This window comes from Chlorocebus sabaeus, chromosome 13 (genome assembly GCF_047675955.1).
Source record: "Chlorocebus sabaeus isolate Y175 chromosome 13, mChlSab1.0.hap1, whole genome shotgun sequence".
NCBI classification, from domain to species: Eukaryota; Metazoa; Chordata; class Mammalia; order Primates; family Cercopithecidae; genus Chlorocebus; species Chlorocebus sabaeus.
This window is the reverse complement of record NC_132916.1, coordinates 4,165,261-4,182,010: the sequence shown is the minus strand read 5'-3', so window position 1 is coordinate 4,182,010 and position 16,750 is coordinate 4,165,261. Positions and strand designations below refer to the sequence as shown.

Genomic DNA, 16,750 nt, shown 5'->3' with positions numbered 1-16,750 from the left:
GAGAGAGCTGGAAAAGCCTTTCTCCTTTCATCTTTGATACCCCAGTTTTCTGAGGAGGACATTGGTAAGATTCACTCTGTAACAGAGCCAGTCAACCAAAGCCTCCCAGAGACTTCCTGGGCCTCCCCTGTGGGACGTACTCCAGCACTCCTTCCCTCCAGATAAAGATGATTCGGCCAATTCTCTGCTTCCACAGGTGGAATCTGTTCTCAAGAAACAACACATGGGCAACACCCTTGAAAGGTGGAAAAAGGAAAGAATGCTTGCTTGTCTCTGTTTTCAAATCATGGAGAAAATTACTCTTCTCTCTCTTTTTTCTCCACATTTCTAATTAATAGTGAGGCATTCCACTACCACATTACACAGGCTCTGCCTTCTGTGATTTTGTGCTTTTTGGTAATGGCTATTTAACATTGTGAGAAACTGAAATCTTCATCCCTCTATTTCATAAATGCCATATGAACTAGCCATATTAAATAGAAACGTTTTTAGGCCCAAAATATTGCTGGTGATTTCCTATGGTTTAATCGAGCGTATTTTGTGTATATACCATATAAACACACGTTCCTTCCACATTACCATGTAGAAAAGAGAAAGAGAAAAGAAAAAGATATTCTGCATTACAAGCATGACAAAAGATAAATTTTGCAAACAATCCAGTTCATGCGGTCTGTAGGATTATCCAGAACACTAACATACTACTCATTCTACACTTAAATTAACAGGAGCCACATGCATTTTGGCACAAAGTCATGTGAAGAATGCAAAGATTTGGTAAATGTCTACATACTACACAAAAATAGTTACTTTAAAGAGCCAGGGCTGTTCTGCTTACATGTAAGGAACGGTTGGCTTCACGGTTTATTTCAGGCCCTTATGTTCTAGAAATCAAGTTGTCAGAGCCTATATATTTCTAACAGCTAACCCAAGGAGGCAGAGAAATTAGCATTGTGCTGGAGTAAGTCACACGTCATTGTAATTGAAGAGTGTTATTGACATATTGCTGTATGTGGATGTGGCATTAAATGAAGAGTTAACTATTTCTCATTTCCTGAAAGAAATTAGCTTTTATTGCTACAATTTGAAGGTGGAAAAAAAGGAAATGAACAATTCCACTGCACAAATACATCTTAGGCAATGGCTGGGTGGGATTCGTGCCCTATTTACTCCATGGAACCACTGTATAAAGTAGGTTTTATCCTCTCCATTTAGTGGGTGGGGAGGCTGAGGCTTCATGAGGCAATCACGCAGGGTGAGGAGGGCAGCAGGCTGCAGACCCCAGCCTTCCTGGCTCCTGTGCCCAATCCAGAGGAATTGATTCTTTTCTTTTTCTTTTTTTTTCTTCTTCTCTTATTTTTTCTTTCTCTGGGGAAAACAGCTGTTAGAATGCACTTTCAAAGATACATTGGCTCAGGTCAATAACCCTCCTCACCTTGGTGATGATTTATCAAGAGCCAAGGGAGGCTATAGAGAGGGAGCAAATGTGCATGTGACAGCTCCAGCAGCACATGTCCTCACTTGGCACGGCCCAGCCCTGTGCCACTGGAATTCTGGCTATGCAAAGTGAGGCCCTGGTTCTGAACTGTCCAGGTTCCCATGATCACAGCCCTGCAGGTGAGGACTGCCTGCAATTTTCATCCAGAGGGGCTCTGTCCAGGTGTCCTTTGTGTTCAGGAATGAGACTCAAGAGCCAGCCAGGGCTGAACTTACCTTTCCATAGGATCCTTGTCCTAAAACCTTCAGCAGCTCAAACTGGGAAGGGTCTGCTTTCTCAAAGCCCTCCTTCACATGATGGCTGATGTCAATCTCCTTCACAATGCCTTCCTCCTGCAAGAGAGCAGCACGGGTGAGAAATACACTGCAAGGAGTTCCTCTGAGTCGCTCACAGCTCCCTCCTTCCCTGACTTTACCATGAGCTGGGTCTGTTATGGATTTTAGAACTGGTGTTTAAAAGTGGAGACGCCCTTTAGTTTTTTTTTGTTTTTTTGTTTTTTTTTTTTAAGATGGAGTCTCCTCTCTGTCTCTCAGGCTGGAGTATAGTGGCTTGATCTCGGCTCACTGCAACCTCCACCTCCCAGGTTCAAGCGATTCTCTTGCCTCAGCCTCCCGAGTAGCTGGGACTACAGGCGCCCACCACCACGACCAGCTAATTTTTGTATTTTTAGTAGAGACAAAGTTTCACCATGTTGGCCAGGATGGTCTCAATCTCCTGACCTCGTGATCCACCTGTCTCGGCCTCCCAAAGTGCTGGGGTTACAGGTGTGAGCCACCACACCCGGCCCGTTTAGTTTTATGGAATCACCTTGGTGGCATGTGCGGTTATCGTGTGCACCCCGTGGGCCTTCACGGTTTCTTTTCTCCATGGACTTTTGTCATTTGGTCTTACCAGGACCTCAGAAAAATCTAAGGGTACTTTCAGAGAAATCTATTTCTGGGCAGAAGTTCTGGTACGATGAATATAGCAACTACGGAACAAAATGACACCACAAGGACATTGATGGGTTCCTAGATGGAGAAGTGGTCTGGAAAATGCAGACAGCTTGTTTTCCTTCTCCTCCTGATTCACACTATCCCTGGTATGTTTGTGAAAGCTAATGCAAAGAACATGTCATTGCCATCCTATAGGTTATATTTCAGAAGAAGCAGTCAGGTAAGATTTTCCACCAGCCCAGAAAGCAAGATTTCCCTGTAGGAGAAAGAGTCTGTAAGTGAAAACACTGACAGAAAACACTACAAATTTTCATCACAGAGCTTCCTGTCCCCAGAGTCACATGACTTCCCTTGTAAAGGGGTAGGCCATCTGCCCAAGTGCCAGGCCCTGGAAATGGAACACTGGAAAGGAGGTGTTTCTCCCAACATGAGACATTCGAGCCCAACTGTTCCTTGAATTTCTCTCCGTATTTCTCTGAGATTTCCGTTCCACTATCTGTACACTTGTACAGATCTGTATCCCTTTCTACAGTTTTACCACAGGGTGAGGGGCTAAAACACTTCAGAAACTGCTGGCTAAAACGCACATCCTAAAACAGCGACCAGGAATTGTATGCATAGTGTGCTCTGGGGACCAGGGGCCTCTCATTCATCATTGCTTCTTTTCATTAAGCAACTGTGAAGTGGAGATTTTCTCCTGAGACTCAGATTATACATTAATAGCTGGAAGTGATAGAGGTGGGTTTCTCATCAAGGACTGACCTTGAAGCCAGGTGCTTCCACCCTCTGTTCTAGTCTAAGAGTGAAGACTTTCAAATGAAATCACAATAGCAATAACTTACATGACAATGTTTGAAAAATTCAGTTTCTCAAAACAGTTACTTATAAATCTTGCCATTTTACCTCCATGTTACAAACAGAGGCACATGTAAAAGAAGATGAGGTGTCTGAGCCATGGAAACTCACAGCGGATTAGAGGCCTACGCAGGTATCTATGGCTTTTCCATTCTCACAGTTAAAGGAAACACTTCTGTCTCCATATCGTCAAGGATTATTTGCTATTTTTGTAAAAACAGTGGTTTTTTTTTGTTTGGGAAAACAACGAGTAGAGCCAGAATTGACTCTGTTTAATCCATCCTGAGGTTCATATGAGTGCACTTGGAAGATGCAGAATTACAATTTTGTTGCTTCATAATTACTTCTTGAATGAGTAAGTAAAAATGCTAGAGGCACAGCCCAGCCAATGGGCATTATATTTAGATGCTAATTTGTGAGGGAACATCACATTTTAAGCCTTTCTTCCCTTCATAGCACAGGCTTACTAGAATTGCAGGACCATGCTAGCCACTGGAGACTGTCCAGCTTTCGTGGTGAAATCTCCTGGTTTATGGAAAGGGACAGAGAAAAACGAGACCCTCAGGGATCCACATGTGTCACTGCCTGTGAGAACCACTACCTTCCACGTGGCTGCTGGAGATGGCTTCCTGCACAGAAAACAAAGCCAGGAGACCAAATTCAAAAAAATTCACTATAGATACATACATGCTATCTTTCCTGTCATTGACCTACTAAAGGAAGAAAGAAATTGCAGACGATTTGTCATTTAAAGAACAACAAAATACTCCTCTTCTGTTACTAAAACACTTTCCTCACAATGTGTCCATTAACATCCTCTACCTACAGGACTAGCATGCGCTTGAGTCATCCAAACCCCAGCCTCCCTCCCAAAATAGCTCCCATCATGCAGCTGTGTTAGGGCGACGCCCACACTATGAAAAAAGGAATCACCCCCAAAGCACATCCTTCTGTGACTTCATGTTGGTAATGTGAGCATGGCAACGGCGACACTGCAGAACAGAAAGTAAAATTCAACACTGTCCAGAGGTGTGGGGCAGGGGAGGCACAAGCTGGCCAGGGAGGCATCGTGCTGCAGCCACCACCCTTTCCTGGGGCACGTTTCCCAGCCCTTGTGTATATTTCCTAAAGATTTCCATTCCTTCCTTTTTCTTCAGCAGCTTTTTGTGGAGGGTCTGAGGCCCACAGCTGTGGTGAATGAGCTCATGCAGTCCCAGGGGTCCTGGCCCCCTTCACTGCCTTTGTGGGACACGCCTTTGTGGGACAGGGCTCTGCGGCAAGAGTGACAGCATCCAGGCCACCATGCCGCCTGACCACGGACACTGGCACCTCGGGATTCCCATGGGTGTCCCCCCGCTCCCAGTCAGCCCTCTTTTTAGGCTGGCTTCATGCCTTCCTAAGCACATCCAAACTGCCATCCCGTTGCCTCCCGCCTCCCAGTCCACACCACACCCCCATCTCCACTGCAGAAGTTCGCCTTCTTGAGTCACTTTTTAACGTCTCAAATCAAAGCCTTCGACGCAGATATCTCATAACATTTCAAATTTTGTGCAGATGCTTGCTGTCAAAGTATTTAGAGCAAATGTACCTGAAGTACGTACATAATTTCATCTCCTAAAATGACACGAAAAACTCCAGTTTTCTTCCCTGATAATATTGCAATACAGTTAATCTCTCATTTCAAATCAGTAAGGTTTTTAACAGCAAAGCATCTGAAGTGTCAATGGAAAAATATCCCCGAGAGTATCACCTTTTAGACTTCAGAGTTCTGCCTTCGCAGTGACATTTTAGCTTGAACTTGTCTGAGGATGCTTAACTTTCTTTTTCACTTTCCCCAAAACCAAAATAAAACAAATCAAAACAAGATCTGGTGTTCCACGGACTCGGCGCACACTCAGGGGTCTGTGTGAATAGGAAACAGCCAGATGAAGCCCCAGCACCACAGGCCTGGGCACTGCTGATGGCGACCGTCTCTGGACGGTTCTGGTTTCTGGATCCCTTTGTGACAACTGCCCTAAGGGGCAACTGGCATGAAAATGTTATTCACATTTCATTTTGAAATATGTGTCTTTTCTGTTTTACGAGGCAGGTAATTGTATCTAGCACTTGATGAGGATTTGCATGCAATCCCTTAGGAAGATCAAGTCTGTTCCTGAATCCGCTGCATCCATGGCAGGAGCATGTGGTTTCCAGCACAGCTCCTATAAAACAGTATTTTTAAAGCTAACTTGAGAGCTTTGGGAGGGGGAGCTGGGACTGTGATCAGGTGCTAGCTCCATAAGCAATGATTCCAAACATTTTGTAACGTGAGAAAGAAAAACTAGAGGTATAAACTGTTTAAATAATGTTTGAATGTGATAAATCATGACAAGGAATTTTTTAAATTCCTGCAGAACTATACTCAAAATTCCAATGACTGCAAGAAGTCCCGGGCAGGTATTTCAGCAGCTAATGGGAGCGGCTGGGAAGCGGGAGCGACAGGGAGAAAGACGAGGGAGGTCGGTCACTGTGGCCCTGCATGGCTCTCTCTGGGCCAAAGTCACCTTCTTGGTTCATTTCCTCTGTTCTGAATCATTTGCTCTTCATGTCATTAAAGGGATCATATTTATAAAAAGTGCAAATTAAAAGTTGTAGAATATTAATAAGGACACAGGAAACAAAATAGGCAAGGGTTCACGTTATTTCCAAAAAAGGACAGAGGTCATTCTAGAAATCACAGATTCACATGTAGGATATTAATTTCCAGAATAATAACAGAAAATATTATTACACAGGTGGTTTTATGAAAATGTGGAAAAGAACAAGGAAAGCACCTTATCTCCAACTCACAGGTCCCATCAAGCCAGCACTGTTTTACTGCTGATGGCATGAACAGATGAGCACGTGGACAAGAGTCTGGCTTTGAGGGTAGCATTGGTGGAGTCCCTCCTGAATCCCAGGTGACAAAGAGGCTGGCATCGTATAAAGGCTTAAAGACAGAGCACCACATCGCAAGTCATTTTCTCAAGGCACAAAAGCCAGACACACTTGCCCAAGAACAGTATCGTGTCCTGGAGGTTCTGAACATATGAATGTTCTATGTTGCCCACCTGCTTCAGAATCACCCCAAGGAACTTGTTAAAATGCAGATTCCAGGTCCTGGGCGAGGTCTCCTGGGTCTGGAATCACTGAACTTGGCTTCACCTAGAATCTGACTTTCATTATCTCACCAAAGGCGCCCTTCTCAAGTCATCCAAATCTTACCCGTTGTTAAATCCAGTGACCAAATTTCCATCCTCCATACCACTGGGCATGGCTATTCACCTCCTCTTGCTTGAAACACTCCCTTCACCTAGATTCCAGTACATCCTTCTCCCCTAGGTTCGCTCCCACCTACCCCTCTTTCTGTGTCTGCCAAGGTCACCTTTCCCCTGGGCGCAGTCCCTGGCCTTTTGTCTCCATGTAGTTATTAGAACCTCGTCCTGTCTCAGGGCTTTACATACCATGTAAATAAACACTGACAACTCTCAAATGTCAATCTCCAGCAGGGGCTACTCCCAGAGGTCCAGTTCTAGAGGCCCATCACAGGCAACTGTCCTGAGTGTGTGCATGTGTGTGTGCACACATGTGTACCTGTGGAATGCACATACGTGAGTGCGTATGTGAGATAGACAGGTCTTGTTCTGGCTTTTTCTTACGTTGGGATGGAGCTCCTTAAAGTCCCAGCTTTATGCAGGCAGTGGGGCAAGAGGTCTGCCTGGGGCCAGCCCTGGGATTTGTCACCAATTCCCCTGCCCTGTGAGGCTTCCGTTCACCAGGTTGTCACCTGGCCTCCCGGAGAAAGTTGGCTTTATCTGTCTCCTTCTCGGGTTCCCTGCTCTATCACAGGGTTTGGCCTCTGTGTATTTCTTACTCCCTTCCCAGCTCACTCACACTTTTAAATATTCTTAAAGGGGTGCTTGATCCAGGACTTTTAGTCGTGGTTCGCATGATGGCTGGCCACACCTAGTCTACCATGCCGCTAGAATGGAAGTTCAGGAATGCTTTTAAAGGGAGAGAAGATTCACTAAATGGCTTTTTAGCCTCTTCTGGAAAGGAAAGACAGCAGCATACTTGCTGACAAGAGTAGCGGGGAGTCTGTGCAGGAACAGTCCCCAGAGAGTGAGCGCCATCTGCGGCACGACTTCCAATAGCTCGGGGGTCCTCGGCCTTTGGTTACCAGGAAAGCTGGCTGCACCAGTGAACACATGTCACCCATAACAAAAATCCTCCAGTAGGCCGTTTTTGTGATTGCTAATATGAAATAAAAATAGCTAGACACTTGAACCACAGACTCTAAGAACCAGAAGAAATCTCCCATGTAGCAGGCTGGGCATCTTCCTATTCAAGGGACCAGAATTCAGATCATCTGAGGCCCAGGACCCAGGCTCCTGGCAATGCTGCTTCCATTCTGACCAGCGCCTAGGATGTTTAGAGCAGTAACAGCTCGCGAATTCTGGGGCCTTCCCTGCTCTTTCAAGTGCCCTTTCTGCGTCTCCGCAAATGTGTCCGCTTTTGCTGGTGTGAGCAAATGTGAAATGAAATCATGGGACCAGCTGCATCTGTCCAATCAATTCCTTAGGAAACCATTTCTACAAAACATTTCCCTTCCATTTCTAAAAAGCTAAATATAAGTGAGCCATTTAGTACAGCAGAACCAGTACCCTCAAGAATGGAAATCAGGCTGGTGACATGGGCGCCTGCTGGAATCTAGGTGAAACAAAGATGGCTTAATTTAAGAGGAATAAATCTGCCACAAAATCATAGGAGGAAGGGAAGCCGGAGAAGGAAAGAGAAAGGAAAATACCGGATGCCATGTCAAGATCGCAGATAGAAGTGCTGAAATTTCAGGAGTGTGGCCCTCTCTATTTGATAGAGGGCAGGCCTACGCAGTGAGACAAGGTGTCCATTTCAACCCTGGTCATTTTCAGAGTTTGAACTGCATCTATTCGATGCGATGCTCAAATGGATGCCGCAGAATCCGTGGAGGGAAGGCAATGGCAAGAACAGGGCTGAGCTCTGTGTTCTCATCCACCCTAGAATATCGCTTTTGCTTTTTCTGACCAAAGAAAGTGATTTAGCATCCAAGAGTAGTCACTGCAGTCACCGCACGCACAGTGACAATCCACGAGTGGGCTGGCTGCTGGGACTCCTTTCCTCTTCGGGGAGAAGTCTCCGTTAAGCGACTCACTGAAGCTCCTTGGAACTGAGGCTGGGCTAATAACGTAAGGTTCCTAGAACACAGCAGCACTGAGTGGACAGAGATTATGGGAAGAAACGAGGAGAGGCAGCAAAACCAGCCTTGGCATTTCTCTCCTTTCTTTTCTCCTTCTATTCAAACTTGCGTTTCTGCCTCCCCACCCTGTCCCTGTTCGCTTTAGTGACTGAGGAGAGAGGCACCTCCCCAGTACGCTTCCTCTCTGGTTTTAATTAAACCCTGCCACCCCGCCACTGTTTCTGCCTTCGCCTTCATTGCCTGTTGTTCCCGCGGATTATTTTCCCTTCCCTTCTTCTCAGCCCTCAGTCTCTGCTGGTATTTTTATAAATCACAGTCAATGCAAATTGGACTCTGAAAGCTGTGCTTATAAACGGTGACTGACAGATGGAGCGCCACTTTTGCAGGGGCCTCCTTCCCACAGAAAAGACGTGCAAAGAGTGGAGAGCCAGGGCTTCCTGCACACACATGGGCTCCCAGTCCTGACACCGGCCATTCTATGGATGTGCTCTTTCTAATAAATCCTCCAATCCTTAACCTCCCTGGGAAACGTCAGTGTGAAGTTGTCACGGAAGCTTGGGGTGTTGGTGTCTGACACGCTGTTTTAGGTATATGGCTGCATGACCCCTTCCACTTCATCTTGAAAATTATCCTCAAAGATTTGCTTTATAAAGACTCATTTCTAGCATTGGGGAATGAGACAGTAGCTACTGACTGACATGAGTGTACTAAGATGCGTGGGAACGATCTCTAAGAAGCCTCACACTCGGGGCAGATGGAACACGCATGCAGGTTAGGTCAAGCCACAGTATTTCCTCATGGAACAGCTTTAGATGGGACCATCTCTGGTCTGGGCAGTGGGATGAGTGCCTAAAGGGGCTGAATACATCTGTATTATTTAGCACGACTTTAAAATAATGCCAGGAAAAAACCCACAGAGGGTGACAGTGATACCAGGACACATGCCTGGTGTGCACCAAATAGGACATTATTTATGCTAGTGTGTCACCCTGACTTGGAAAACTTTTTTTTTTTTTTTTTTTTTGTCTCTGAGATATATAATATGAAACTGCACCAAGAGATGAGAGAAAACTGATAACACAGGATTTAAAATCACAAGTGGAAAAACCTATATCATAATAAACTACATCATCAGTATAACCAAGAAAACTACAGTCATATCCCAGTGAGACCTATTGGGATAAATTTCCTATTTCTTTAGCAGAAAAGGGAAAATAGAATCTACAAATATCGTCTTCTCCCATACTCAGTTATCTACATGTTTCCAATGTGATCTCCTCATTCTTCGTCAAAAGCAACATGTTGGTGAATGTTCTTTACCAGAATAAGTTGCTGAAGGCTGCGATGTCTCCATTAGGCAGAATAAAAGATGCTGAGTCAACTGGGATGGAAAGAAAACGCACATCCCAAGAGTGCCCAGCTGTTGGGAACTCTGAGCTCTTCTCACACTAAGTTAGTTTCTTTTCTTTCTTTTTTTTTTTTTTTTTTTTGAGACAGAGTTTTACTTTGTCGCCCAGACTGTAGTGCAGTGGCACGATCTTGGCTGACTGCAGCCTCGACCTCCCGGGCTCAAGTGATCCTTCCACCTCAGCCCTGCAAGTAGACAAAATTAGTTTCTTTTTCAAGTGTACTGAGGAAAAAACGCAAGGCTGTATTGATCAGACCGTTCAGACACCCAGTAGAGGGATGCTTGCTGGCGAAAGAGAGGCCCGTGACGTGCGTCCTCCTCTCCAGCAGCTGAAACAGCAGCGTGCACGGGGCCAACTTACTCTACAGCACTGCAACACCACCGACTTAGAGGAAGGCAGTTTGGGCTCTGCAAGGAAAAGCTGCTTAAGTAATGGATTTTTTAAAAATGGTCCACCAAATCCATGGCAATAGATATCACAACTGATGGGGTGATGGGGAAAGTCTCATCCCCAAAACGGTTCTGAAAGGTGGGCGGCTGAGTGCCTGCTCCCCGGCAGTGGTGCCGGCGGCCGACTCATCATGCACGGTGTTTGTGATCTGGATGAGAGCCGGCAGAGCAAAATTGTTAGACTGCAAACCAGGATGAATTATTCAAATTGATAACATCTTAGCAAATGGAAATGATGTGCTAAAGGACCGGAAGAGACCATTCTGGCGGGCACAGTGATGGCGGCGGCTGCTTAACCCATGGCACGTGTGCAGCACAAAGTCATGTTTTTGGAAAAACAATAATTGTGCCTTATATGGAATTTTATATTAATTGTGATAGAGAGTAGTCAGCTGCAATGCAGGAAAGGACTACAAGAGTAACTGAGTCCATGTTTTAGAAAAAGAAATATCACTGTGAGTGGAAACGCACCTGTCCTATGGGGCAGACTGGCGGCCCCGAACAGAAAGCCTGCTTCTATTCTGTACAAATTCCATGGTCGACCAATAGCATAACGTGCACACCTTCTGACACAGGGATCTCACTCCTCGGAATTCATCAAAAACATTTACACATAGCAAGCTGTAACATTATTTATAACAGTGAAGAAATAAGAAACAATGGAAACATCCAGCAAGCGGAGAAGAATAAGGAAAATGATGATCTATCCACCAAATGAAAGTTTATGTAGGCTTTCAGAGTGATTATGCTATTTCCCATTACTCCAAAAAGATGAAATACTTACATATAAAGTAACAAAACAAGTATAGTATCTGTGTGTCAAAAATGATGGAACACTATTGGAAGAAATCAAACACCTAAATAAATGGAGAGACATGCCATGTTGACAGCTCAGAAGAGCCAACATGGTAAAGATGTTAATTGTTTACAAATGCACCTGTAGGTATAACACAACTCCCATCAAAATCTAAGCAAGGATTTTTTTTAGGTATAGATAAGTATATTCTAAAATTTCATGGAAAAGCAAAAGACCTATAACAGCCAATTTTGAAAAACACTAAAGTGGGAGGAATCTCTCTACAGATGCTAAGGTTTGCTACATAGTTACAGTAATCAAGACAGTGTGCTATTGGTGAAGCGGTAGACACACAGATCAATGGAATGGAATAGAGGACCTAGGAATAGATGCATTCAGATACACCCAGCTGCTTTTGGAAAAGCACTTCAATAGAGGAAAGGCAGCCTTTTCCACAAATGATGCTGGAGCACTGGACATTCATAGGCAAAGAAAAAAAAAGACATATGACCTAAATTCCATCCCTTATACAATAATTAACTAAAAATGAACCACAGACATAAATATAAAACATAAAACTACAGAACTTTTAGAAGAAAACATAGGGGAAAATTGTCCAAACTTAGGGCTAGGGAAAAATTCTTAGACCATGATTCATCAAAGAAAAAAGTGATAAATCAAACTTCATCAAATTTAAAGCTTTTGCTTTGCAAAGACTCTGTGAAGGAGATGAAAAGACAAGCGATAGAGTGGGAGAAAATGTTTGTAAACCACACATCCAACAAAGGTTCTATATCTATAATATATAAGGAATGCTCCAAAGTCAACAGTAGAACAAAACAAACAATCCATTAGAAAGTGGGGAAGAGAGACAAGCATCCATTTCACCACTGAAGATACACAGATGACAAATAAGCACATGAGGATATACTCAATATCATTAGTCATTAGAGAAGTGGAGAGCCGCAATAAAGTATCAGTACATACCCCCTCAGAATTGCTAAAATAAAAAAAAAAATGGTGATAAACGTCAAACGTCTGTGAGGATGCAGAGAAACTGGACCTTGTACATTGCTGGTGTGAATACAAAATGTTCCAGCCGCTGTAGAAAACAGTCTGGTTAGTGTCTTACAAAACAAAACATCCCAGCAAACGTATTCCAGGGCATTTATCTCAGAGAAATGAAAACTATGCTCACACAAAAACCTGTACTCAAATGTTCATGGCAGCTTTATTTGTGGTGCAAAAACTCGAACAGCCCAAATGGTCTTCAATGAATGAATGGCTCAACAAGCTGCAGTACATCACCTCATGGAATACTACGCACCAACGCAAAGGAATAAACTACTGTTAGTCACAAGTTTTATGAATCTCCAGAAAATTATGCTCAGTGAAAAAAAAGCCAATCTCAAAGGATTATACAATGTATGATTCCATTTACGTAACATTTTTGAAATGCAAAATTATAGAGGTGAACAGTTTAGTGGTTGCAAGAGGTGAGGGATGGTTGGTGTCGGGGTGTGTGTGTGTGCACGTCCATAAAAGGGTACCATGAGGGATCTTCGTGGCGATGGGACAGTTCTGTATCTTCAGGATGGTATTGCCACAAATGACACGTGATATATTTGCAGAGAACTCATATACACACACATGAGTATATGTAAAACTGGTAAAATATGAATAAGATCTGTTGATTGTACCAAATGTAAAATTCCTCGTTTTCATACTGCCCTGTGGTTGTACAAGGTGGAGCCTGGCTAAAGGACAAAGGACCTCTGCCACGTGTTTTGCAGCTTCCTGTGACTCCATAATCACTTAAAAATTTTAAAAATGGTAAAAAGTGATTTTTAAGTCTATTTGGCAATATTGAAAGAGCTTTGTTATAAGATTTAAAGAAAGCAGAAAAATAAACGTCATGTATATGATGATTACTGTGACATTTTTACAAGGTAGGAAAAATATTTATGGAAAATACATCAAGATATTAGAAGTGATAGTATTAGAAAATATAAATGATTAATTTTCTCCCCTTTGTTTTCTAAATTTCCTATACAGAAATAGAAAACTGGCCAAGTTTCTGGATAACGACGTTTAAAATGATAAACTATGTGACATTCCCTTTGTTTACTCACTGCTATCCTATCCAGATGCACCGAACTATAATGGAAAGTTCAGGCAAAATTAACTGTGAGTTTTGAGAAGCAAATAAGATCAAACAACTTGCTGCAAGGGAAAAAAAAAAAGGAAAACAATTTGGATATCATTTCTGGATCAAAGAATAAAGCTTACTAATTGGTAAAAAAGAAAGACTCAATATTTTTGAAGCTATTAACATTTTGTATACTCAACACACAAGATTCCTCCTGTGCATCAACATGGAATTCCCAATCAGGGTGCAGATGGCGAACATGAACGCATGCAATATGGACAGCAACATGCACTTCCCAGCACCACAGGCAGCCAGGGAGGCAGTTAATAGAGTTTTTTCTTGGGACGTGGGTGTATCTAGGGGTGGGTGGCAACAATTTACTGGAAACTGACAAAAGAACTTGTTTAAAAGTGAAATAAGGGCCAGGCGCGGTGGCTCACGCCTGTAATCCCAGCACTATGGGAGGCCAAGGCGGGTGGAATATGAGGTCAGGAGATCGAGACCATCCTGACCAACTAGGTGAAACCCCATCTCTACTAAAATACAAAAAATTAGCCGGGCGTGGTGGTGGGTGCCTGTAGTCCCAGCTACTCAGGAGGCTGAGGCAGGGGAATTGCTTGAACCTGGGAGGCGGAGGTTGCAGTGAGCCGAGATCGCACCACAGCACTCCAGCCTGGTGACAGAGCCGGACTCCATCTCAAAAAAGAAAAAAAAAAAAAAAAAAAAGAAAGTGAAATTAGATACTACTCTCTGTAACACTAGACAACTGAGTTAAGTGTAATATATTTATTTCTTTTACATTAAGTTTTCTAGATATAAATATGAAGCATTCAATTTCTTTTTCTTTCAAAGTCATTAGGATTAACTCAAGCAAAACCAGCGACGGTCCCTTTTGTAGTGTGTGTGTGTGTGTGTGTGTGTGTGTGTGTGTGAGAGATACTCCCTTAATCTTTGAAGGAAGGTTCAATGTGAACGGTATTCTCCAATGCATAAATGAGATACTTGGGGCGATGGACGAGAACTGCTTCTGCAGTACTCCCTGGTCCTAACTACTTTTTCAGTTTCCTGCTAAAAGCAGATCATTCCAGTTCTCCTGAGAGAGGTTTTCGAATGTGGCCAGTGGCCTTTCAGAAGATGTGTGGCACGTGGCAGCCCCTGCTGTGTGAGCTATTTCCTATCCTGACGATTCTTACAAATGGAAGCCATATGAAAAACAATCAACACTTCACAATTAGGTTCAAATGATTTCAGAGGTAATGTGCAGATCGCCTCTTAGCAGTTTCCGAAACTGTTGAAAAGATGAAACTTTTGGACAAAAACCTCATATAAAGGAGTTCACTAAATGACGGTTCTTCTTTCTTTTCTTTTTAAACTAACTTAGTTATTCTACGTTCTAAAAGATTATGAAGCATTTTGTTGAAAAAATATTAGATATGGTGCAAAGTTTTGAAATGGCCCCACCAGCCCACCGGGCATCTGATCGCCCTCCATCCCTGAGCATGCAGAATGGTTAGAGCTAGAAGGACTTGGCACAATACAATAACTCGAAAGGAATTAAGGTGAAATGCACACATGCAGTAGGTTTTGCCAATATGAGCTATAAATTACAGATTTCCAGACAGTCTTGGGCACAGATAGGGTATTTCAAGTGAGGTGACCAACTGAAGTAGTTTACACAGCACAACGCCCTTTCAGATTGTCTTATGACACAACTTAATTCTATCAGCCTTTCCATTGTCATTTGCAAGCACCACAGACTGAGAGGCTGAAGATCCACACCTGGTGGATTTCATCTACCTAGAGATCCTTGTTACCCAGTGCTGCTCAAAAGCAGGTCTCTGACCCCATAAACACTTACAGGGAAAATCAGGGGCTGTGCATGGATTAAATACAGTCTCAGTTCTCAATTTCATGGGTCCTTGACCCCTCACAGGACAGGCCACATTTTGTACTAACGCCTGTTTATCCCCTTCTACCTTGCAAAGTGTCTGTCACCATCTTTCCTCAGTCTTTGTTCAAAGAATCAATGAAAACTTGTGAAATGGTTTATAGCAGTGCTTGGCGGTCCCCAGCAGGCCCTGCTCAAATGCTGGGCTGCAGAATCACCCAGTGGCATGGCCTCACCCACACGATGACAGCCAATCCCTTTGTGTGGCGAAAGACGTGGGCTTGAGAACTTTCTACACTCCAGAAGCCATTACTGGCACAATATATAAATGTTCAAGATCAAAAGAAATTGTATTATAAAAATTTTTTTTAATCTACCCTAGCTTGAGGTTTGGTAAAATGCCTTGGCCACATCCCCCAGTTGTAGGTGTCCTGTTCTGCATCTGGACTGCACGCCTTGCCTGGGAGAGACTTCAGTGATGGAGGAGACAATCCCAAAAGGTTTCTGAAGCTCTCACAGTCATATACCAAAAAGTCCACTATTTATTTTAGAAAAAGTGATTTGGAAACTTGGTTAGGAAACCCATGCATTGAGGATGCTATTTCCAAATTGCTAAGTAAAAAGTTTATCATTTCCTGGGGAAAGGATTCCCTGTTTAATAAATGGTGCTGGGAAAATTGGCTAGCCATAAGTAGAAAGCTGAAACTGGATCCTTTCCTTACTCCTTATACAAAAATTAATTCAAGATGGACTAGAGACTTAAATGTTAGACCAAATATCATAAAAACCCTAGAAGAAAACCTAGGTAATACTATTCAGGACATAGGCATGGGCAAAGACTTCATGTCTAAAACACCAAAAGCAACGGCAACAAAAGCCAAAATTGACAAATGGGATCTAATTAAACTAAAGAGCTTCTGCACAGCAAAAGAAACTACCATCAGAGTGAACAGGCAACCTACAGAATGGGAGAAAATTTTTGCAATCTACTCATCTGACAAAGGGCTAATATCCAGAACCACAAAGAACTCAAACAAATTTACAAGAAAAAAACAAACAACCCCATCAAAAAGTGGGCAAAGGATATAAACAGACATTTCTCAAAAGAAGACATGCATACAGACAACAGACACATGAAAAAATGCTCATCATCACTGGCTGTCAGAGAAATGCGAATCAAAACCACAATGAGATACCATCTCACACCAGTTAGAATGGCAATCATTAAAAAGTCAGGAAACAACAGGTGCTGGAGAGGATGTGCAGAAATAGGAACACTTTTACACTGTTGGTGGGATTGTAAACTAGTTCAACCATTATGGAAAACAGTATGGCGATTCCTCAAGGATCTAGAACTAGAAGTACCATATGACCCAGCCATCCCATTACTGGGTATATACTCAAAGGATTATAAATCATGCTGCTATAAAGACACATGCACATGTATGTTCACTGCGGCACTATTCACAATAGCAAAGACTTGGAATCAACCCAAATGTCCATCAGTGACAGACTGGATT

General features: G+C 43.2%; 1 protein-coding gene across 6 annotated transcripts in view; it reads right to left on the bottom strand.

Moving 5' to 3' along the window:
* Positions 1 to 16,750, bottom strand: part of RPS6KA2 (ribosomal protein S6 kinase A2) — a 452,505-nt gene that overhangs the window by 123,104 nt on the left and 312,651 nt on the right. For all 6 annotated transcript variants that reach the window (XM_008007794.3, XM_008007793.3, XM_073022282.1 and 3 more), the window contains one exon: positions 1,711 to 1,827. In XM_008007794.3, the coding sequence (XP_008005985.2) occupies positions 1,711 to 1,827 (117 nt within the window). The remainder of the gene's footprint in view (positions 1 to 1,710; positions 1,828 to 16,750) is intronic.